The 22,963-nt window shown below is 51.7% G+C and overlaps 1 protein-coding gene across 1 annotated transcript in view; it reads left to right on the top strand.

The window, feature by feature from the left end:
* LOC140410322 (immunoglobulin superfamily member 8-like) overlaps nucleotides 1–22,406 on the top strand; it is an 80,459-nt gene extending 58,053 nt beyond the window's left edge. Inside the window, exons 5-6 of the mRNA XM_072498316.1 lie at nucleotides 14,693–14,834; nucleotides 14,975–22,406. Of these exons, the coding sequence (XP_072354417.1) occupies nucleotides 14,693–14,808 (116 nt within the window). The 3' untranslated portion in view covers nucleotides 14,809–14,834; nucleotides 14,975–22,406. The remainder of the gene's footprint in view (nucleotides 1–14,692; nucleotides 14,835–14,974) is intronic.
* The last annotated feature ends 557 nt before the right edge of the window (nucleotides 22,407–22,963 follow it).

The raw sequence follows: 22,963 nt of genomic DNA, 5'->3' as shown, positions 1-22,963 counted from the left end.
GTACCCCATGGCTTAACCCTGGTAAGTCCCCCCCCAACAGTATCCAAAGCGGTATACTTGTTACTAAGGGGAACGGCCGCAGGGGAATCCCTGTACTGACTGCTTCCTCCCAGACCCTCTCACCGTCACCCATCTATCTTTATTCTTCGGAGTAACTACATCCCTGAAGCTTCTATCTATGACCACCTCTGCCTCCCGAAAGATCCGAAGTTCATCCAACTCCAGCTCCAGTTCCCTAACGCGGTTTCTGAGGAGCTGGAGATGGGTGCACTTCCCACAGATGAAATCAGCAGGGACACTGATGGCGTCCCTCACCTCAAACATTCTGCAGGAGGAACATTGCATTGCCTTCCCTGCCATCCCCTCTAGATAAAAAAAGGAAAGAGTTTACCTGCTATTCACTCCCCTTCTCAGCAAGCACTCACTCAGCAACGTCTGCGTCCCGCACGATAACACCTGAGGGAAAATAAATAAAAACTACTTACCAGTCACCAGCCAATCCCTTACCTGCAGGCTGTGACTTCACGGTCCAGCCTCTCCCTGCCCTCAAGCCTTCCTCTTGATCCTTACAGTGGTTGTTTTTTTTTGGTTAGAGGAGGGGGTAGGGAGGGAAACATTGAAGAAGTGTTTCGGGTTTAAGTGTCACTTGACAAGAGCTCCTCCACAAACCACCTCCAAGTTAGGGTGAGCACACGGATGTATGCATATTTCCCCTGCAACGGCCAATCAGCAGCTCTGCTCTACTGCCCTCTGCTGGATGCTTGCCTTCATTTGAACAGCTAGGGTCTCTTGTTCAGGTACGCCTCCAAGTTAGGGTGAGCACACGGACGTATGCATATTTCCCCTGCAACGGCCAATCAGCAGCTCTGCTCTACTGCCCTCTGCTGGATGCTTGCCTTCATTTGAACAGCTAGGGTCTCTTGTTCAGGTACGCCTCCAAGTTAGGGTGAGGGAACTTCCGGAAGTCATTGACCAGCTCCTTAGTTTTGCTGATGCCGAGGGAGAGATTATTGTCGTCACACCACTCCACCAAGTTTTCTATCTCCCCCTGTACTCTGTACAATAAGTGCGCAGATATCACCTGTCAGAATGACCGCGTACAGTTCCTGCCATCGCGGTTGAAATCCGCTGCGCTCCGATCCTACCTGAAGCATCACCCTATTGCCGATACGTGGTATTTGTGATCTTTCAAGGTGCTGATCTGGCTCTGAGTCCTGCACCGCCAGCCGATCTCTGACTTCTTTCTCAATCAAGTGCATCTACTAGCTCAATTAGAACATAGAACATAGAACAATACAGCGCAGTACAGGCCCTTCGGCCCACGATGTTGCACCGAAACAAAAGCCATCTAACCTACACTATGCCATTATCATCCATATGTTTATCCAATAAACTTTTAAATGCCCTCAATGTTGGCGAGTTCACTACTGTAGCAGGTAGGGCATTCCACGGCCTCACTACTCTTTGCGTAAAGAACCTACCTCTGACCTCTGTCCTATATCTATTACCCCTCAGTTTAAAGTTATGTCCCCTCGTGCCAGCCATATCCATCCGCGGGAGAAGGCTCTCACTGTCCACCCTATCTAACCCCCTAATCATTTTGTATGCCTCTATTAAGTCTCCTCTTTACCTTCTTCTCTCCAACGAAAACAACCTCAAGTCCATCAGCCTTTCCTCATAAGATTTTCCCTCCATACCAGGCAACATCCTGGTAAATCTCCTCCGCACCCGTTCCAAAGCCTCCACGTCCTTCCCATAATGCGGTGACCAGAACTGTACGCAATACTCTAAATGCGGCCGTACCAGAGTTTTGTACAGCTGCAACATGACCTCATGACTCCGGAATTCAATCCCTCTACCAATACAGGACAACACTCCATAGGCCTTCTTCACAGCCCTATCAACCTGGGTGGCAACTTTCAGGGATCTATGTACATGGACACCTAGATCCCTCTGCTCATCCACACTTCCAAGAGCTTTACCATTAGCCAAATATTCCACATTCCTATTATTCCTTCCAAAGTGAATCACCTCACACTTCTCTACATTAAACTCCATTTGCCACCTCTCAGCCCAGCTCTGCAGCCCTCTGTAACCTGCTGCATCCTTCCACACTGTCGACAACACCACCGACTTTAGTGTCGTCTGCAAATTTACTCACCCACCCTTCTGCGCCTTCCTCTAGGTCATTGATAAAAATGGCAAACAGCAACGGCCCCAGAACAGATCCTTGTGGTACGCCACTTGTAACTGAACTCCATTCTGAACATTTCCCATCAACCACCACCCTCTGTCTTCTTTCAGCTAGCCAATTTCTGATCCACATCTCGAAATCACCCTCAATCCCCAGCCTCCGTATTTTCTGCAATAGCCTACCGTGGGGAACCTTATCAAACGCTTTACTGAAATCCAAATACACCACATCAACTGCTCTACCCTTGTCTACCTGTTCAGTCACCTTCTCAAAGAACTCGATAAGGTTTGTGAGGCATGACCTACCCTTGACAAAGCCATGCTGACTATCCCTGATCATATTATTCCTATCTAGATGATTATAAATCTTGTCTCTTATAATCCCACTACAGACGTGAGGCTCACCGGTCTATAGTTGCCGGGGTTGTCTCTGCTCCCCTTTTTGAACAAAGGGACCACATTTGCTATCCTCCAGTCCTCTGGCACTATTCCTGTATCCAATGATGACATAAAAATCAAAGCCAAAGATCCAGCAATCTCTTCCCTGGCCTCCCAGAGAATCCTAGGATAAATCCCATCAGGCCCCGGGGACTTATCTATTTTCAGCCTGTCCAGAATTGCCAACACCTCTTCCCTACATACCTCAATGCCATCTATTCTAATAGCCTGGGTCTCAGCATTCTCCTGCACAACATTATCTTTTTCCTGAGTGAATACTGACGAAAAATATTCATTTAGTATCTCGCCTATCTCTTCAGACTCCACACACAACTTCCCATCCCTGTCCTTGACTGGTCCTACTCTTACCCTAGTCATTCGCTTATTCCTGACATACCTACAGAAAACATTTGGGTTTTCCTTGATCCTACCTGCCAAATACTTCTCATGTCCCCTCCTTGCTCGTCTTAGCTCTCTCTTTTGATCCTTCCTCGCTACCTTGTAACTATCCATCGCCCCAATTGAAACTTCACACCTCATCTTCACATAGGCCTCCTTCTTCCTCTTAACAAGAGATTCCACTTCTTTGGTAAACCACGGTTCCCTCGCTCTACGCCTTCCTCCCTGCCTGACCGGTCCGTACTTATCAAGAACACGCAGTAGCTGATCCTTAAACAAGCTCCACTTATCCAGTGTGCCCAACACTTGCAGCCTACTTCTCCAACCTATCCCCCCCCAAGTCACGTCTAATGGCATCATAATTGCCCTTCCCCCAGCTATAACTCTTGCCCTGCGGTGTATACTTATCCCTTTCCATCACTAACGTAAACGTCACCGAATTGTGGTCACTGTCCCCAAAGTGCTCTCGTACCTCCAAATCCAACACCTGGCCTGGTTCATTACCCAAAACCAAATCCAACGTGGCCTCGCCTCTTGTTGGCCTGTCAACATATTGTGTCAGGAAACCCTCCTGCACACACTGTACAAAAAACGACCCATCTAATGTACTCGAACTATATCTTTTCCAGTCAATATTTGGGAAGTTAAAGTCTCCCATAATAACTACCCTGTTACTTTCGCTCTTATCCAGGATCATCCTTTCCTCTACATCCCTAGAACTATTTGGAGGCCTATAGAAAACTCCCAACAGGGTGACCTCTCCTTTTCTGTTTCTAACCTCAGCCCATACTACCTCGGAAGATGAGTCCCCATCTAGCATCCTCTCTGCCACCGTAATAATGCTCTTGACTACCAGCGCCACACCTCCCCCTCTTTTGCCTCCTTCTCTGAGCTTACTAAAACACCTAAACCCCGGAACCTGCAACATCCATTCCTGTCCCTGCACTATCCATGTCTCCGAAATGGCCACAACATCGAAGTCCCAGGTACCAACCCATGCTGCCAGTTCCCCTACCTTATTTCGTATACTCCTGGCATTGAAGTAGACACACTTCAAACCACCTACCTGAACACTGGCCCCCTCCTGCGACGTCAAATCTATGCTCCTGACCTCTATACTCTCATTCTCCCGTACCCTAAAACTACAATCCAGGTTCCCATGCCCCTGCTGCATTAGTTTAAACCCCCCCAAAGAGCACTAACAAATCTCCCCCCTAGGATATTTGTGCCCCTCAGGTTCAGATGTAGACCATCCTGTCTGTAGAGGTCCCACTTTCCCCAGAAAGAGCCCCAGTTATCCAGAAATCTGAATCCCTCCCGCCTGCACCATCCCTGTAGCCACGTGTTTAATTGCTCTCTCTCCCTATTCCTCATCTCATTATCACGTGGCACGGGCAACAACCCAGAGATAACAACTCTGTTTGTTCTAGTTCTGAGCTTCCATCCTAGCTCCCTGAAAGCCTGCCTGACATCCTTGTCCCCTTTCCTACCTATGTCGTTAGTGCCAATGTGGACCACGACTTGGGGCTGCTCCCCCTCCCCCTTAAGGACCCGGAAAACACGATCCGAGACATCACGTACCCTTGCACCTGGGAGGCAACATACCAAACGTGAGTCTCTCACGCTCCCACAAAATCTCCTATCTGTGCCCCTGACTATCGAGTCCCCAATTACTAATGCTCTGCTCCTCTCCCCCCTTCCCTTCTGAGCAACAGGGACAGACTCCGTGCCAGAGGCCCGTACCCCATGGCTTACCCCTGGTAAGTCACCCCCCCCACAAGTATCCAAAGCGGTATACTTGTTTCTCAGGGGAACGACCGCAGGGGATCCCTGCACTGACTGCTTCTTCCCAGTCCCTCTTACAGTTACCCAGCTATCTCCAATCTTTGGTGTAACTAATTCCCTGAAGCTGCTATCTATGACCCCCTCTGCCTCCCGAATTCTCTCACATACTCCCGGATCCTACCTCGAAGTGTATCAGTTCCTCCGGAAATGATTCCCTCAGGCAATTCCATGGCTCAGCCAGTCATTAACTCAAAGAGTGTGAATCCAGTACTCCGATTCGGAATGGCCCGTAGACGCATCAAAATTCCCGGCAAGACTGTCGCCCAGCCTTTCCCGCTATCCTGCCTTTTCTATTGATATTTTAAGAGTTCGGTTCATTCGCTCAACCATCTCAGAGTTTTGCGGGTGATTGGGGTCTATGAGATTTGCTTACACACTTCCTTAATAGCTTTCCCAATAAAATGTGTCCCGTGATCCAAGTCCATTTGAACAGACACCCCCATCTCGGTATGATTCTTCCGATAGTATTTTTGCTACGGGAAGGTGGAGCAGTCCTGAGGAGGCATGCTTCTACCCACCACGTAAATTGGCCTATAATTACTAAACAATACATCTTGCCCTTTGACGGGGGAAATGGATCTGTAAAATCGATCTGTAGCAGTTCCCAAGGTCCTCTGGGATGAGGCCGGTGTAGTCTTATTTGTCCTGGGTACAGGTGATCTACTGTTGACAGAATTGATCTGTATCTTTTCCCATCCCCTTCCACCACCAGCATTGATCCATGAGGTCCAGCATATTATTCCGTCCGGTGTACTGTATCCTGTATCCTATTAACATTCTTCCATTACTACTTGGTGCAATTATGTTCCCTTCTTTCCACATCCACACCCCTTCACTATCTGACTTAACCCATCTACAAACAATGCTAGGTCCATCCTTCCAATGGTTCCTGTCTCTGACCATATTCACTTCCCCACCTTCCTCTTGTATATCACATGATCCTTTCCTTTAACATTTAAATATTCTTCTCGGTTAATCCATAAGACCATAAGACATAGGAGCAGAATTAGGCCACTCGGCCCATCGAGTCTGCTCCGCCATTCAATCATGGCTGATATTTTCCTCATCCCCATTCTCCTGCCTCCTCCCCATAACCGCTGATCCCCTTATTAATCAAGAACCTATCTACCTCTGTTTTAAAGACACTCCGTGAATTGGCCTCCACAGCCTTCTGCGGCAAAGAGTTCCCCAGATTCACCACCCTCTGGCTGAAGAAATTCCTCCTCATCTCAGTTTTAAAGGATCGTCCCTTTAGTCTGAGATTGTGTCCTCTGGTTCTAGTTTCCCACTGTCCCTGACTGCTAATCCGTCCATTTAAGTAATAGACGCTCCCCTTGAGCCCTTTTAGCGTCTGAGATAGTTTTCAATCTTTCCATGTTTAGAATCTGCACCAAGGGGTGTTCTATATGGATTTTCAATATCCAGCAGCAACTGCTAGTTACCTGTTGGAGTAATCGGCTTCATTGCTTATAATCTCTATATTGTTGGGTCACTACGGAAATGTAGTAATTCCCATTATAATGGCGTATATGTGGAAGGGGGCAAGTCAAATCTGGCAGCCCTAATGCCGGTTCTGTCGTTCGGACTTGTTTAAGACTGGTGAATATGGTCTTGCGCTTCTCCATCTATTCTGTCTTTTGTAACTACAAAGAACATAGAACAAAGAACAGTGCAGCACAGGAACAGGCCCTTCGGCCCCCCAAGCCTGTACCGGCATGATACCACCCTTGGCCAAAACCCTCAGCACTTCCTTGTGCTGTATCCCTCTGTACCCATCCTATCCATGTATTTGTCAAGATGCCTTTAGAACGCCGCTAATGTATCTACTTCCACAACCTCCCCTGGCAACGCGTTTCAGGCACTCACCACCCTCTGCGTAAAAATCTGCCTCACACATCTCCTCTAAATTGTGCCCCATGGACCTTAAACCCCCTGGCGGCTGACCCCTCCACCCTGGGAAAGAGTGCCTGCCCATCCACTCTATCCATGCTCCTCATCATCTTGTAGACCTCTATCAGGTCACCCCTCAACCTCTGTTGTTCTAATGAAAACAGTCCGAGTCTATTCAGCTTCTCCGCATAGCTAACACACTCCAGACCAGGCAACATCCTGGTAAACCTCCTCTGCCCCCTCTCCAAAGCCTCCACATCCTTCTGGTGGTGTGGCGACCAGAATTGTGCGCAATATTCCAAGTGCGGTCTTACCAAGGTTCTATACAACTGTAGCATGACTTGCCAGTTTTTATACTCTATGCCCCGTCCAATGAAGGCAAGCATTCCGCATGCTTTCTTGACTACTCTCACTAGCTGTCCGCTGCCCACCCCTGCTTTCGCTAGCTATTAAATCCGGCCGACTGCTACAAATTGAAAGTCTTCTCAAATTCCTGAAGTGCTGCAAATCTTATTCCACTTGCAGTACCTGTAAAATAAAACACAAAAAATCCATTCCGCTTGGGGCAAGACGGGTTAATTAGTCTGAACATATCTGACAATTCAAACTTAAAATTTGTCATTCTCGATTCCTGCAGAAATATAAATACATTTTCAGCTGTTAACTGGTTAGGGTTAATTCTCTGCTCGTTTGAAAAAGGGTGGAGTAAAGGTTTTCAACTGGATACCAGCCTCTGTTTCGACCGAACCAGAAACACGATCAGGGACCCATTCTATTTAATCATCTCTACTTTACACCTTTTTAATTTTTTGTCTGCCCCCCCCCCGCCGGGTGGGAGAATCACCGGGGCGCCGCGCGAGTCCCGCCTCGCCACCCCGGCACCCGCACGCGATTCTCCCACCCCCCCGTGTCAAACCGGCGCGGCGAGAATCACGGCTGGCCGCTGGGAGAATCGCCGCTCGCCATTTGTAACGGGCGAGCGGCGATTCGCTGGCCCGGATGGGCCGAGCGGCCTGCCCAACACGACGGCTTCCCGCCGGCGCCGTCCACACCTGGTCGCTGCCGGCAGGAACAGCGCGGGAATGCTGGGGGGACGGCCTGTAGGGGGAGGGAGGGGGGATCCTGCACTGGGGGGGGGGGGGGCCTCAAAAGGGGTCTGGCCCGCGTTCGGTGCCCACCGATCGGCGGGCCGGCCTCTCTGAAGGAGAACCTCCTTTCCTCCGCCGCCCCACAAGATCCATCCGACATCTTCTTGCGGGGCGGCCTCGGGGAGGACGGCAACCGCGTATGTGCGGGTTGGCGCTGGCCGCGTAAATGACGTGACGCCGCTCCGAGCCCCCCGGGGGCGGGAGAATAGGGGGCTGGGAGCAGCCTCCGACGCCGGAGTGAAACACTCCGGTTTTCACTCCGGCATCGGGACTCCCGATGGGAGAATTGCGCCCACTATCTTTTTTTTCCAATATGTTTAGAGTACCCAATTATTTTTTCCAATTGAGGGGCAATTCAGCGTGGCCAATCCACCTACCCTGCACATCTTTGGGTTGTGGGGGTGAAACCCACGCAGACACGGGGAGAATGTGCAAACTCCACACAGACAGTGACCCAGAGCCGGGATCGAACCTGGGTCCTCGGCGCCGTGAGGCAGCAGGGCTAACCACTGCGCCACCGTGCTGCCTTGCCAGAATCAATTATGTAAGTGTCCTTGCGGTTTCGGTTCTAAACTTCTACTCAGGAAATTTGGCATGTCAGCTATGACTCTCACCAACCTCTACAGATGCACCATAGAGAGCATTCTTTCTGGTTGTATCACAGCTTGGTATGGAGCCTGCTCTGTCCAAGACCGCAGGAAACTACAAAAGGTTGTGAATGTAGCCCAGTCCATCACGGAAACCAGCCTCCCATCCATTGACCCTGTCTACAATTCCCACTGCCTCGGAAAGGCAGCCAGCATAATTAAAACCCCACGCACCCCGGACATACTCTCTTCCACCTTCTTCCTTCAGGAAAAAGATACAAAAGTTTGAGATCACGTACCAACCGACTCAAGAACAGCTTCTTCCCTACTGCCATCAGACTTTTGAATGGACCTACCTCGTATTAAGTTGATCTTTTCTCTACACCTTGCTATAACTGTAACATTATATTCTGCAGTCTCTCCTTCCTTCCTTGTGTACGGTATGCATTGTCTGTGTATCATGCAAGAAACAATACTTTTCACTGTCTACTAATACATGTGACAATAATAAATCAAATCAAATATTATCTCAAATCAAATCAAATATTCTAAAGTGTCTGTAATGATTCTCCCCGTGTACCCGAACAGGCGCCGGAGTGTGGCGACTAGGGGATTGTCACAGTAACTTCATTGCAGTGTTAATGTAAGCCTACTTGAATAAGCGGCACGGTGGCAGAGTGGTTAGCACTTTTCCCTCATGGCGTTGAGGACCCGAGTTCGATCCCGGCTCTGGGTCACTGTCCGTGTGGAGTTTGCACATTCTCCCCGTGTCCCAATCCAAAGATGTGCAGGTTAGGTGAATTGGCCAGGCTAAATTGCCCCTTAATTGGAACAAATAATGATTGGCCACTCTAAATTTATTTTTAAAAATGTAAGCCTACTTGTGGCACTAACAAAGATTAATTATTATTAATGAAAACGCAAGGTTAATTCCTCAGAAAGATAAACCTGAACAAATGTAGTCCAAAACAACAATAACATTAATCCATGAACATCCGCGTAAAACAAACATGCCCAGGTAACACCAGCAGTGCCAAGGTACCGCCCTGCCAGAGGAGACCCCCATGAGCGCTGTTCCGTGTGATCCTCGCTTGTGGAGCTCAGCACTGAATGGTGCTCACTTGTGGTCTCCAAGGCACGGGAGTTAGATCCCACACCTAGGTTAGACCTCAGCAATGCATATTAGTGTGAGACTAGCTGTCTCATTCTAATATGTTGATTATTCCAGAGCGTGATCTCACGTTAGATCTCGCAGGGCGAGGTCAGCCGGGTAGATTCCGGAAGTGGGATTTCCCGGCATCAACTGGCTGCGTTGCGCCGCACTGATTTTCGTGTGTAACGCAACCGGGGGAGTCCGCCCAAGTTTCAGTCCAAGAACTTTACTCCAAGCTAGAGCAGGGGACCTAAGCATCCACTAGGTGGCTTTCCAGCTGCCTGATCATAGAAAATACAGAGAAATTATATCTTAGTTTATCTCCCAAGTAATTAACATACACCAATCAAACCAATCAAAACTGCATTCATTTCAATGCAAGGGGCCTGACGGGCAAAGCGGATGAACTCAGGGCATGGATGGGCACATGGGACTGGGATATTATAGCTATGACTGAAACATGGCTAAGGGAGGGGCAGGACTGGCAGCTCAATGTTCCAGGGTACAGATGCTATAGAAAGGATAGAACAGGAGGTAAGAGAGGAGGGGGAGTGGCGTTTTTGATTAGGGAGAACATCACGGCAGTACTTAGAGGGGATATATCCAAGGGTTCGCCCACTGAGTCTATATGGGTGGAACTGAAAAATAAGAAGGGAGAGATCACCTTGATAGGACTGTACTACAGGCCCCCAAATAGTCAGCGGGAAATTGAGGAGTGAATATGTAAGGAGATTACAGATAGCTGCAAGAAAAATAGGGTGGTAATAGTAGGGGACTTTAACTTTCCCAACATTGACTGGGACAGCCATAGCATTAGGGGCTTGGATGGAGGGAAATTTGTTGAGTGTATTCAGGAGGAATTTCTCATTCAGTATGTGGATGGACCGACTAGAGAGGGGGCAAAACTTGACCTCGTCTTGGGAAATAAGGAAGGGCAAGTGACAGAAGTGTTAGTGAGGGATCACTTTGGGACAAGTGACCATAACTCCATTAGTTTTAAGATAGCTATGGAGAATGATAGGTCTGGCCCAAGAGTTAAAATTCTTAATTGGGGCAAGGCCAATTTTGAGGATATCAGACAGGAACTTTCAGAGGTAGATTGGGGGAGACTGTTGGCAGGCAAAGGGACAGCTGGTAAATGGGAGGCTTTTAAAAATGTGTTAACCAGGGTTCAGGGTAAGCACATTCCCTTTAGAGTGAAGGGCAAGGCTGGTAGAAGTAGGGAACCCTGGATGACTCGAGATATTGAGACTCTGGTCAAAAAGAAGAAGGAGGCATATGACGTACATAAACAACTGGGATCAAGTGGATCCCTTGAAGAGTATAGAGATTGTCGAAATAGAGTTAAGAGGGAAATCAGGAGGGCAAAAAGGGGACATGAAATTGCTTTGGCAAATAATGCAAAGGAGAATCCAAAGAGCTTCTACAGATACATAAAGGGAAAAAGAGTAACTAGGGACAGAGTAGGGCCTCTTAAGGATCAACAAGGACATCTATGTGCAGAGCCACAAGAGTTGGGTGAGATCCTGAATGAATATTTCTCATCGGTATTCACGGTGGAGAAAGGCATGGATGTTAGGAAACTAAGGGAAATAAATAGTGATGTCTTGAGAAGTGTGCGTATTACAGAGGAGGAGGTGCTGGAAGTCTTAAAGCTCATCAAGGTAGATAAATCCCCGGGACCTGATGAAATGTATCCCAGGATGTTGTGGGAGGCTAGGGAGGAAATTGCGGGTCCCCTAACAGAGATATTCGAATCATCGGCAGCCACAGGTGAGGTGCCTGAAGATTGGAGAGTGGCGAATGTTGTGCCCTTGTTTAAGAAGGGCAGCAGGGAAAAGCCTGGGAACTACGGACCGGTGAGCCGAACGTCTGTAGTAGGTAAGTTGCTAGAAGGTATTCTGAGAGACAGGATCTACAAGCATTTAGAGAGGCAAGGACTGATTCGGGGCAGTCAGCATGGCTTTGTGCGTGGAAAATCATGTCTCACAAATTTGATTGAGTTTTTTGAGGGGCTGACCAAGAAGGTAGATGAGGGCAGAGCAGTAGACGTTGTCTACATGGACTTTAGCAAAGCCTTTGACAAGGTACCGCATGGGAGGTTGTTGCAGAAGGTTAAAGCTCACGGGATCCAGGGTGAGGTTGCCAATTGGATTCAAAATTGGCTGGACGACAGAAGACAGAGCGTGGTTGTAGAGGGTTGTTTTTCAAACTGGAGGCCTGTGACCAGTGGTGTGCCTCAGGGATCGGTGCTGGGTCCACTGTTATTTGTGATTTATATTAAGGATTTGGATGAGAATTTAGGAGGCATGGTTAGTAAGTTTGCAGATGACACCAAGATTGGTGGCACAGTGGATAGTGAAGAAGGTTATCTAGGATTGCAACGGGATCTTGATCAATTAGGCCAGTGGGCCGACGAATGGCAGATGGAGTTTAATTTAGATAAATGTGAGGTGATGCATTTTGGCAGATCGAATCAGGCCAGGACCTACTCAGTTAATGGTATGGCGTTGGGGAGAGTTATAGAACAAAGAGATCTAGGAGTACAGGTTCATAGCTCCTTGAAGGTGGAGTCGCAGGTGGACAGGGTGGTGAAGAAGGCATTCGGCATGCTTGGTTTCATTGGTCAGAAAATTGAATACAGGAGTTGGGATGTCTTGTTGAAGTTGTACAAGACATTGGTACGGCCACACTTGGAATACTGTGTGCAGTTCTGGTCACCCTATTATAGAAAGGATATTATTAAACTAGAAAGAGTGCAGAAAAGATTTACTAGGATGTTACCAGGACTTGATTGTTCGAGTTATAAGGAGAGGCTGGATAGACTGGGGCTTTTTTCCCTGGAGGTGATCTTATAGAGGTCTATAAAATAATGAGGGGCATAGATAAGGTAGATAGTCAACATCTTTTTCCAAAGGTAGGGGAGTCTAAAACTAGAGGGCATAGGTTTAAGGTGAGAGGGGAGAGATTCAGAAGGGCCCAGAGGGGCAATTTCTTCACTCAGAGGGTAGTGAGTGTCTGGAATGTGCTGCCAGAGGTAGTAGTAGAGGCGGGTACAATTGTGTCTTTTAAAAAGCATTTAGATGGTTACATGGGTAAGATGGGTATAGAGGGTTATGGGCCGTGTGGGCAACTGGGACTAGCTTAATGGTAAAAACTGGGCGGCATGGACTGGTTGGGCCGAAGGGCCTGTTTCCATGCTGTAAACTTCTATGATTCTATGAATACATTTGTTTAGAAATTATCTATGTCCGTTCACAACTGATAATTAGGGTGACATAATGCATGTATATGAGTATAATTACCAATAATAATCAAGGCTGGATTGTTCCAGCTAAGGCTGGATAGGCTGGGGTTGTTTCCACAGAGAAGGCCTAATTGTGGTTTATAAAATTATGAGGGATGTAGATAAGGTGGATAGGAAAGTACTTTCCCTTTAGTGGAGGGATCAGTAACCAGGGGGCATAGATTTACGGTAAGGGGCAGGAGATCTAGAGGCTATGTGAGGGAAACCTTTTCACCCAGAGGGTGATGGGAATTTGGAACTCGCTGCCTGAAAGCGGGTAGAGGCGGGAACCCTCACAACATTTCAGAATTATTTAGCTCAGCAATTGAAACGCTATAGCATACAAGGCTATGGGCCAAGTGCTGGAAAATGGGAGAAGACAATGGGAAATGCAGGGCGGCACAGTCGCGAGCACTGCTGCCTGATGGCGCTGAGGACCCGGGTTCGATCCCGGCCCCGGGTCACTGTCCGTGTGGAGTTTGCACTTTCTCCCCGATTCTGCGTGGGTCTCAACTGGGGAAAGCGGGCAACAAAATCAAAGAGCCCTCCCGCCCGGCTTACTCACTCTTCCAACTTCTTCCATCGGGCAGGAGATACAGAAGTCTGAGAACACGCACGAACAGACTCAAAAACAGCTTCTTCCCCGGAGTTACCAAACTCCTAAATGGCCCTCTTATAGACTGACCTCATTAACACGACACCCTGTATGCTGATGTGTTCGGCAGGTAGGTTTGATGTGGACTGCACTCGACGCAGGGAAGCTAGAAACAGACGTCTAACACTGGAGAAGATCCAACACTGTTTTATTCAACGATAGAACTGATATACATATTCAGCTGTGTGTCGACACTATACTGAACTGACTGGAGACCTTGTAGTAGCCTGATCAGACTTACTAGCTATCGCATGGTGTTTGCACTGGCTAGCTCGTGCACTCTGACTGTCTCAGTGGCTGGGTCTCAAGGGAGAGGGAAACCTAGTGCCCTCTGGCTTTGTAGTGGTAGTGTTCTGTCTGGTGATTGGCTGTGCTGTGTTGTATGCTTACTGGTCATCCTATGTGTCAATCACTGTCTGTCTGCATCTCATTATATACATGAGTGGATATTATGACATTTGCTTCACCCGATGTCTATTTATTTGCATTGTGTACCTTGTGTTGCCCTATTATGTATTTTCTTTTTATTTTATTTTATTTTCATGTACTTAATGATCTGCTCGCAGAAAATACTTTTCACTGTACATTGGTACACGTGACAATAAACAAATCCAATACAATCCAATCCAACCCAAAAGGATGTGCAGGGTAGGTGGACTGGCCACGCCAAATTGCCCCTTAATTGGAAATCAAAAGAATTGGGCCCTAAAATGGAAAGAGGAGGTGCTTGATGATCGTCACGGATGCCATAGGTCTCATTCCATGCTGTAAAACTCAGAGTCATGACACGTATGTTATATAATATCGGCAAGCATTTGTTTCTACTTATCTACTAACTGTTAGACACAAATAAGATAAAGATGAGGAGACCCACTGTTTGGGGAGGAGGAGGGGTGTGAAGTCCCACAATTTTGAGAGACGGGGAGACCCAAAGTATTTTGCGGGGGGGGGGGGGGGGGGGGGGGGGATGGTGTGGAGGCCCACAGTGTGTGCGGGGGTGGGGGAGGGGGCGATGGTGACGTGCGTGCCCGAGGCGAAGAGGCTGAAAGTCTTTTGTTGACGTTCTACTGTTTAAGGATCATCTTTCCTGTTTCTCAGCCTCTGATACACTCTTGATCCCAATGGTGACTGGAGTGGCCGTCTCCCTCACTGTCACCATCACCATCATTGCTTCCGTCACCTGCTGCTTCCTCCGGAGACTTGCCAAGAGGTAGAGACGGGGGCGCGCGAGGATTTGGAGGTGAGTGCTTCCCGCCAGCCCCCCCCCACCCCCCTCTCCGAACAGAGCCGCGTGGCCTCGAGCAGCCGTGAGCTGCATCGGCAAAGCAGCATCCCGAAATTCGGCCCTGCTGTGACGTTCTCTCTCTGCTCTCTTCACAGAATCACCGGCCGCTCTGCGAGTGGAAACCGATGGGGGCCACACAACGGTTTCGCAAGGCAAAGCAAAACCCCCAAACTCTCAGCTTCCAGAAACTGCCCCTTACAAAAATCCTGACATCGAACAACCTGACATTGACCCCTTGAATCCTCTGACCCCCCAAACCTCTGACCCCCCAAACCTCTGACTCCCCAAACCTCTGACCCCCCAAACCACTGACTCCCCAAACCTCTGACCCCCAAACCTCTGACCCCAAACCTCTGACCCCCAAACCACTGACCCCCAAACCTCTGACCCTCCAAACCACTGACCCCCCAAACCACTGACCCCCAAACCACTGACCCCCAAACCTCTGACCCCCCAAACCGCTGACCCCCCAAATCTCTGACGCCCCAAACCACTGACCCCCCAAACCACTGACCCCCAAAGCTCTGACCCTCCAAACCACTGACTCCCCAAACCTCTGACCCCCAAACCTCTGACCCCAAACCTCTGACCCCCAAACCACTGACCCCCAAACCTCTGACCCTCCAAACCACTGACCCCCCAAACCACTGACCCCCAAACCACTGACCCCCAAACCTCTGACCCCCCAAACCGCTGACCCCCCAAATCTCTGACGCCCCAAACCACTGACCCCCCAAACCACTGACCCCCAAAGCTCTGACCCTCCAAACCACTGACTCCCCAAACCTCTGACCCCCCAAACCTCTGACCCCAAACCTCTGACCCCCCAAACCACTGACCCCCCACATCTCTGACCCCCCAAACCACTGACCCCCCAAACAACTGACCCCCAAACCTCTGACCCCCAAACCTCTGACCCCCCCAAACCTCTGAACGCCCAAACCACTGACCCCCCAAACCACTGACCCCCAAACCTCTGACCCCCCAAACCGCTGACCCCCCAAATCTCTGATGCCCCAAACCTCTGACCCCCCCCAAACCTCTGACCCCCCAAACCTCTGACCCCCCAAACCTCTGACCCCCCAAACCTCTGACCCCCCAAACCTCTGGCCCCCCCAAACCTCTGACCCCCAACAAACCACTGACCCCCCAATCCACTGACCCCCAAACCACTGACCCCCAAACCTCTGACCCCCAAACCTCTGACCCCCAAACCACTGCCCCAAACCACTGCCCCAAACCACTGATCCCCAAACCTCTGACCCCCAAATCTCTGACCCCCAAACCTCTGACCCCCAAACCTCTGAGCCCCCAAGCCACTGACCCCCCCAAACCTCTGACCCACCAAACCACTGACCCCCCCAAACCACTGACCCCCCCAAACCTCTGACCCCCCAAACCTCTAACCCCCCAAACCTCTGACCCCCCAAACCTCTGACCCCCCAAACCTCTGACCCCCCAAACCTCTGACCCCCAAAACCTCTGACCCCCCAAACCTCTGACCCCCCCAAACCTCTGACACCCCAAACCTCTGACCCCCTATACCTCTGACCCTCCCCAAACCTCTGACCCTCCCCAAACCTCTGACCCTCCCCAAACCTCTGACCCCCCAAACCTCTGACCCCCAAAGCACTGACCCCCCAAACCTCTGACCCCAAAGCACTGACCCCCCAAACCTCTGACCCCAAAACACTGACCCCCCAAACCTCTGACCCCCCAACCACTGACCCCCCCAAAGCAATGACCCCCCAAACCTCTGACCCCCTAACCTCTGACCCCCAACCACTGACCCCCCCAAAGCACTGACCCCCCAAACCACTGACCTCCCAACTACTGACTCCCCAAAGCACTGACCCCCCAAACCTCTGACCCCCCAAACCACTGACCCCCAAACCTCTGACCCCCCAAACCTCTGACCCCCCAAACCACTGACCCCCAAACCACTGACCCCCAAACCTCTGACCCCCAAACCTCTGACCCCCCAAACCTCTGACCCCCAACCACTGACCCCCCCAAAGCACTGACCCCCCAAATCTCTGACCTCCCAACTACTGACCCCCCAAAGCACTGACCCCCCAAACCTCTGACCCCCCAAAGCACTGACCCCCCAAACCTCTGACCCCCAACCTCTGACCCCCAACCACTGACCCCCCCAAAGCACTGACCCCCCAAACCTCTGACCCCCTAACCTCTGACCCCCAACCACTGACGCTCCCAAAGCACTGACCCCCCAAACCACTGACCTCCCAACTACTGACTCCCCAAAGCACTGACCCCCCAAACCACTGACCCCCAAACCACTGACCCCCAAACCTCTGACCCCCCAAACCATTGACCCCCAAACCATTGACCCCCAAACCACTGACCCCCAAACCTCTGACCCCCCAAACCTCTGACCCCCCCAACCTCTGACCCCCAACCACTGACCCCCCCAAAGCACTGACCCCCCAAACCTCTGACCTCCCAACTACTGACCCCCCAAAGCACTGACCCCCCAAACCTCTAACCCCCCAATCCTCTGACCCCCCAAAGCACTGACCCCCCAAACCTCTGACCCCAAACCACTGACCCCCCAAACCTCTGACCCCCAAACCTCTGACCCCCCAAACCACTGACCCCCAAACCACTGACCCCCAAACCTCTGACCCCCAAACCTCTGACCCCCCAAACCTCTGACCCCCAACCACTGACCCCCCCAAAGCACTGACCCCCCAAATCTCTGACCTCCCAACTACTGACCCCCCAAACCACTGACCCCCCAAACCTCTGACCCCCCAAAGCACTGACCCCCCAAACCTCTGACCCCCAACCACTGACCCCCCCAAAGCACTGACCCCCCAAACCTCTGACCCCCTAACCTCTGACCCCCAACCACTGACGCTCCCAAAGCACTGACCCCCCAAACCACTGACCTCCCAACTACTGACTCCCCAAAGCACTGACCCCCCAAACCACTGACCCCCAAACCACTGACCCCCAAACCTCTGACCCCCCAAACCATTGACCCCCAAACCATTGACCCCCAAACCACTGACCCCCAAACCTCTGACCCCCCAAACCTCTGACCCCCCAAACCTCTGACCCCCAACCACTGACCCCCCCAAAGCACTGACCCCCCAAACCTCTGACCTCCCAACTACTGACCCCCCAAAGCACTGACCCCCCAAACCTCTAACCCCCCAATCCTCTGACCCCCCAAAGCACTGACCCCCCAAACCTCTGACCCCAAACCACTGACCCCCCAAACCTCTGACCCCCCAACCACTGACCCCCCCAAAGCACTGACCCCCCCAAACAAAGAACAAAGAACAAAGAACAAAGAAATGTACAGCACAGGAACAGGCCCTTCGGCCCTCCAAGCCCGTGCCGACCATACTGCCCGACTAAACTACAATCTTCTACACTTCCTGGGTCCGTATCCTTCTATTCCCATCCTATTCATATATTTGTCAAGATGCCCCTTAAATGTCCCTATCGTCCCTGCCTCCACTACCTCCTCCGGTAGAGAGTTCCAGGCACCCACTACCCTCAGCGTAAAAAACTTGCCTCGTACATCTACTCTAAACCTTGCCCCTCTCACCTTAAACCTATGCCCCCTAGTAATTGACCCCTTTACCCTGGGGAAAAGCCTCTGACAATCCACTCTGTCTATGCCCCTCATAATTTTGTATACCTCTATCAGGTCGCCCCTCAACCTCCTTCGTTCCAGTGAGAACAAACCGAGTTTATTCAATCGCTCCTCATAGCTTATGCCCTCCATACCAGGCAACATTCTGGTAAATCTCTTCTGCACCCTCTCTAAAGCCTCCACATCCTTCTGGTAGTGTGGCGACCAGAATTGAACACTATACTCCAAGTGTGGCCTAACTAAGGTTCTATACAGCTGCAACTCTGACCTCCCAACCACTGACCCCCCAAAAGCACTGACCCCCCAAGCCTCTGACCCCCCAAACCACTGACCCCCAAACCTCTGACCCCCCAAACCTCTGACCCCCCAAACCTCTGACCCTCCCAAATCTCTGACCCCCCAAACCTCTGACCCCCCCAAACATCTGACCCCCAACCTCTGACCCCCCCCAAAGCACTGACCCCCCAAACCTCTGACCTCCCAACCACTGACCCCCCCAAAACACTGACCCCCCAAACCTCTGACCCCCCAAACCTCTGACCCCCCAAACCTCTGACCCCCCAAACCTCTGACCCCCCAAACCTCTGACCCCCCCAAACCTCTGACCCCCCAAACCTCTGACCCCCCAAACCTCTGACCCTCCCAAATCTCTGACCCCCCAAACCTCTGACCACCAGCAATCCTCTGACCCCCCCAAAGCAATGACCCCCCAAACCTCTGACCCCAAAGCATTGACCCCCCAAACCGCTGACCCCCCGAACCGCTGACCCCCTGAACCACTGACCCCCCCCAAACCCTTCTTCTTCCTGGGCAGTTTCTCAGGGTCGAGGCTGATTTGCTTCCACTCCGGGGAAGGTGGGTTCCACGGTGGTGAATAGTCCGATCCTGGATCCGCAGACTCGGCCACTGGTTTGGCAGATGGTGTTTGGTGAGGTGGGTGGGTGGGGCGCTCTGGATTCTGCGCTCTCTTTCCGCTGTTTACGCTTGGCCTCCATGTGCTCCACCCGGTGACGTTTGAGGTGATTGGCGCCGTCACGGATGCTTCTTGTCCAGTTTGTGCGTTCTGAAACCAGCTATTCCCACGTGTCGATGGGGATGTTGCATTTATTTCAGAGTGTCGTTTCCTCTGCCCTCCTAGGGATCGCTTGCCATTGCGGGGCTCGGAGCACTTCCTTTGGGAGTCTTGTGTCAGGCAAGCGGATAGTGTGCCCACCCAGCGCAGCTGGTCGAACGTGACCAGTGCCTCAGTACTGGAATACTGGCCTGGGAGAGGACCTCACATTGGTACAGGGTTTTGCAGAGGAAAGGTTGGTGATTCCCCCTCTGGCCCACCAAATCACTTGACGACAAAACCAGGTACCACCAAAACACTGACCCCCCCCCCCCCACCTCCCCCCCAACACTGAACAGCCTGAAACACTGACCCCAAATCACTGACCCTCCCATATCAGACCCCTCCAAAATATGGACCCCGCAGAACACTGACCCCCCAGAACACTGACCCCCCAGAACACTGACCCCCCAGAACACTGAACCCCCAGAACACTGAACCCCCAGAACACTGACCCCCCAGAACATTGACCCTCCCAGAACACTGACCCCCAGAACACTGACCCTCCCAGAACACTGACCCCCCAGAACACTGACCCCCCAGAACACTGAACCCCCAGAACACTGACCCCCCAGAACACTGACCCCCCAGAACACTGACCCCCCCCGAACACTGACCCCCCCAGAGCACAGACCCCCCAGAACACTGACCCCCCAGAACACTGACACTCCCAGAACACTGACCCCCAGAACACTGACCCCCCCAGAACACTGACCCCCCAGAACACTGACACCCCAGAACACTGAACCACCAGAACACTGACCCCCAGAACATTGACCCTCCCAGAACACTGACCCCCCAGAACACTGACCCCCCAGAACACTGACCCCCCAGAACACTGACCCCCCCAGAACACTGACCCCCCCGAACACTGACCCCCCCAGAGCACAGACCCCCCAGAACACTGACCCCCCAGAACACTGACCCCCCAGAACACTGACCCTCCCAGAACACTGACCCCCAGAACACAGACCCCCCAGAACACTGACCCCCCAGAACACTGACCCCCCAGAACACTGACCCCCCAGGACACTGACCCCCCAGAACACTGACCCCCAGGACACTGACCCCCCAGGACACTGACCCCCCAGGACACTGACCCCCCAGAACACAGACCCCCCAGAACACTGACACACCCAGAACACTGACCCCCAGGACACTGACCCCCCAGAACACTGACCCCCCCAGAACACTGACCCCCCAGAACACTGACCCCCCAGAACACTGACCCCCCCGACCCCCCCAGAATACTGACCCCCCCAGAACACTGACCCTCCCAGAACACTGACCCCCCAGAACACTGACACCCCCAGAACACTGACCGCCTCAGAACACTGACCCCCCCCGACCCCCCCAGAACACTGACGCCCCCGACCCCCCCCAGAACACCGAACCCCAGGACACTGACCGCCCCGACCCCCCCAGAACACTGACCCCCCCGACCCCACAGAACACTGAAACCCCCCGACCCCCCCAGAACACTGAACATCCCAACCCCCCCAGAACACTGACCCCCCCGACCCCCCCAGAACACTGACCCCCCGACCCGTCCAGAACACCGACTCCCCCAGAACACTGACCCCCCACCCCCCAGAACACCGACCCCCCGATCCCCCCAGAACACTGAACCCCCCAACCCCCCAAAACACTGACCCCCCCAGAACACTGGCCCTCCCTGCCCCCCAGTACACTGACCCCCCAGGTGCCCCCAGAAAACTGACCCCCCTTCCCCCCCAGAACACCGTCTCCCCCAGAACACTGGCCCCCCGCCCCCCCAGAACACCGACCCCCCCCAGAACACCGACCCCCCCAGAACATTTACCCGACCCTCCCAGAACACTGACCCTCCAGAACACTGACCCCCCAGAACACTGACCCCCCAGAACACTGACCCCCAGAACACTGACCCCCCCAGAACACTGACCCCCCAGAACACTGACCCCCCTCCAGAACACTGACCGCCCCAGAAAACTGACCCCCCAGAACACTGACCCCCCCAGAACACTAACCCCCCAGAACACTTACCCCCCAGAACACTGACCCCCTGACTCCCCCAGAACACTGACCCCCTGACCCCCAGAACACTGACCCCCGACTCCCCCAGAACACTGACCCCCCGACCCCCAGAACACTGACCCCCCCCGACCCCCCCAGAACATTTACCCCCACTGACCCTCCAGATCACTGACCCCCTAGAACACTGACCACCCCCCCGCTTCTCCCCCCCCGTGGGTGATGTGCATTAGACCAGCTCTCAACTAGTCCCCACCGAGTCAACAGTTAATTGATCAGATTGTGATTCCAATGAGCTAGTGACTGGTTAATGGCTGTGAGGCTCTGATACCTGGTTAACAGCAACCCGTAACAGCGACCAGCAATGGCTCGTGGGCGAACACAAATGGAAATGGTTTGCCGTTGACTAGGTGTTGACACTGGTTAGTGATTAGTTAACGAAAACTGTCACCGCTTCTTGGTTAACACTGGATGACTGGTTAAACGATAATCCACTTGACAATAGCGGATAGGTTTTGAGTAAATGCATAGCAGTGATTTGTTAATGGTTAACTGGGAGTAGTTAAGCATGTCTGAGACTCTACTATTTTTAGTAAACAGCCAGCTAATTGTTGATTGGAAGTCTGGAACATTAGAATGATTACTTAATCCCCGCCAGAAGTAATGGGACGGTTAACATGTTCTCAATTCTCTGATATTTATCCATAGGGTGCGACTCTTGGATTTACTCAGATCTTTTGCACTGAAAACGAATAAATGTATTTACGAAATGAAAGCGACTAGTTTGTTTTTTATCCCCCCAGTTATCGCATTGAATTTACAGCACACATTGAGGCAACTCTGTCCAACCCATGTCTCAATGGAGTCAGTTGAAGGGTGGCCATGTTGGAATCACTGGGAGTGGCCATGTTTTAATGGAGTTACTTGAGGGGTGCCATGTTGGAATGACTGAGGGGCTGGCCATGTTTTAATGGAGTCACTTGTGGGGCGGCCATGTTGGAATCACTGGGAGTGGCCATGTTTTAATGGAGTTACTCGAGGGGTGCCATGTTGGAATGACTGAGGGGCTTGGCCATGTTTTAATGGAGTCACTTGTGGGGCGGCCATGTTGGAACCACTGGGAGTAGCCATGTTTGGATGACGTCACTCGAGAGGCAGCCATGTTGGAACAGCTGAGGGGGTGGCCATGTTTTAATGGAGTCAATCAAGGGGCTGCCATGTTGGAATTGAAGAATCCATCGGGAGAGACAACAGGAACGCACGGTAGGGTAGAAATGAACAAAAGGTTAATTACGGTATACACTAAATAATGAAACTACAACTCCTCTCCCG

Source organism: Scyliorhinus torazame, chromosome 4, assembly GCF_047496885.1.
Source record: "Scyliorhinus torazame isolate Kashiwa2021f chromosome 4, sScyTor2.1, whole genome shotgun sequence".
NCBI lineage: Eukaryota > Metazoa > Chordata > Chondrichthyes > Carcharhiniformes > Scyliorhinidae > Scyliorhinus > Scyliorhinus torazame.
This window is presented reverse-complemented; position numbering and strand designations above follow the sequence as displayed.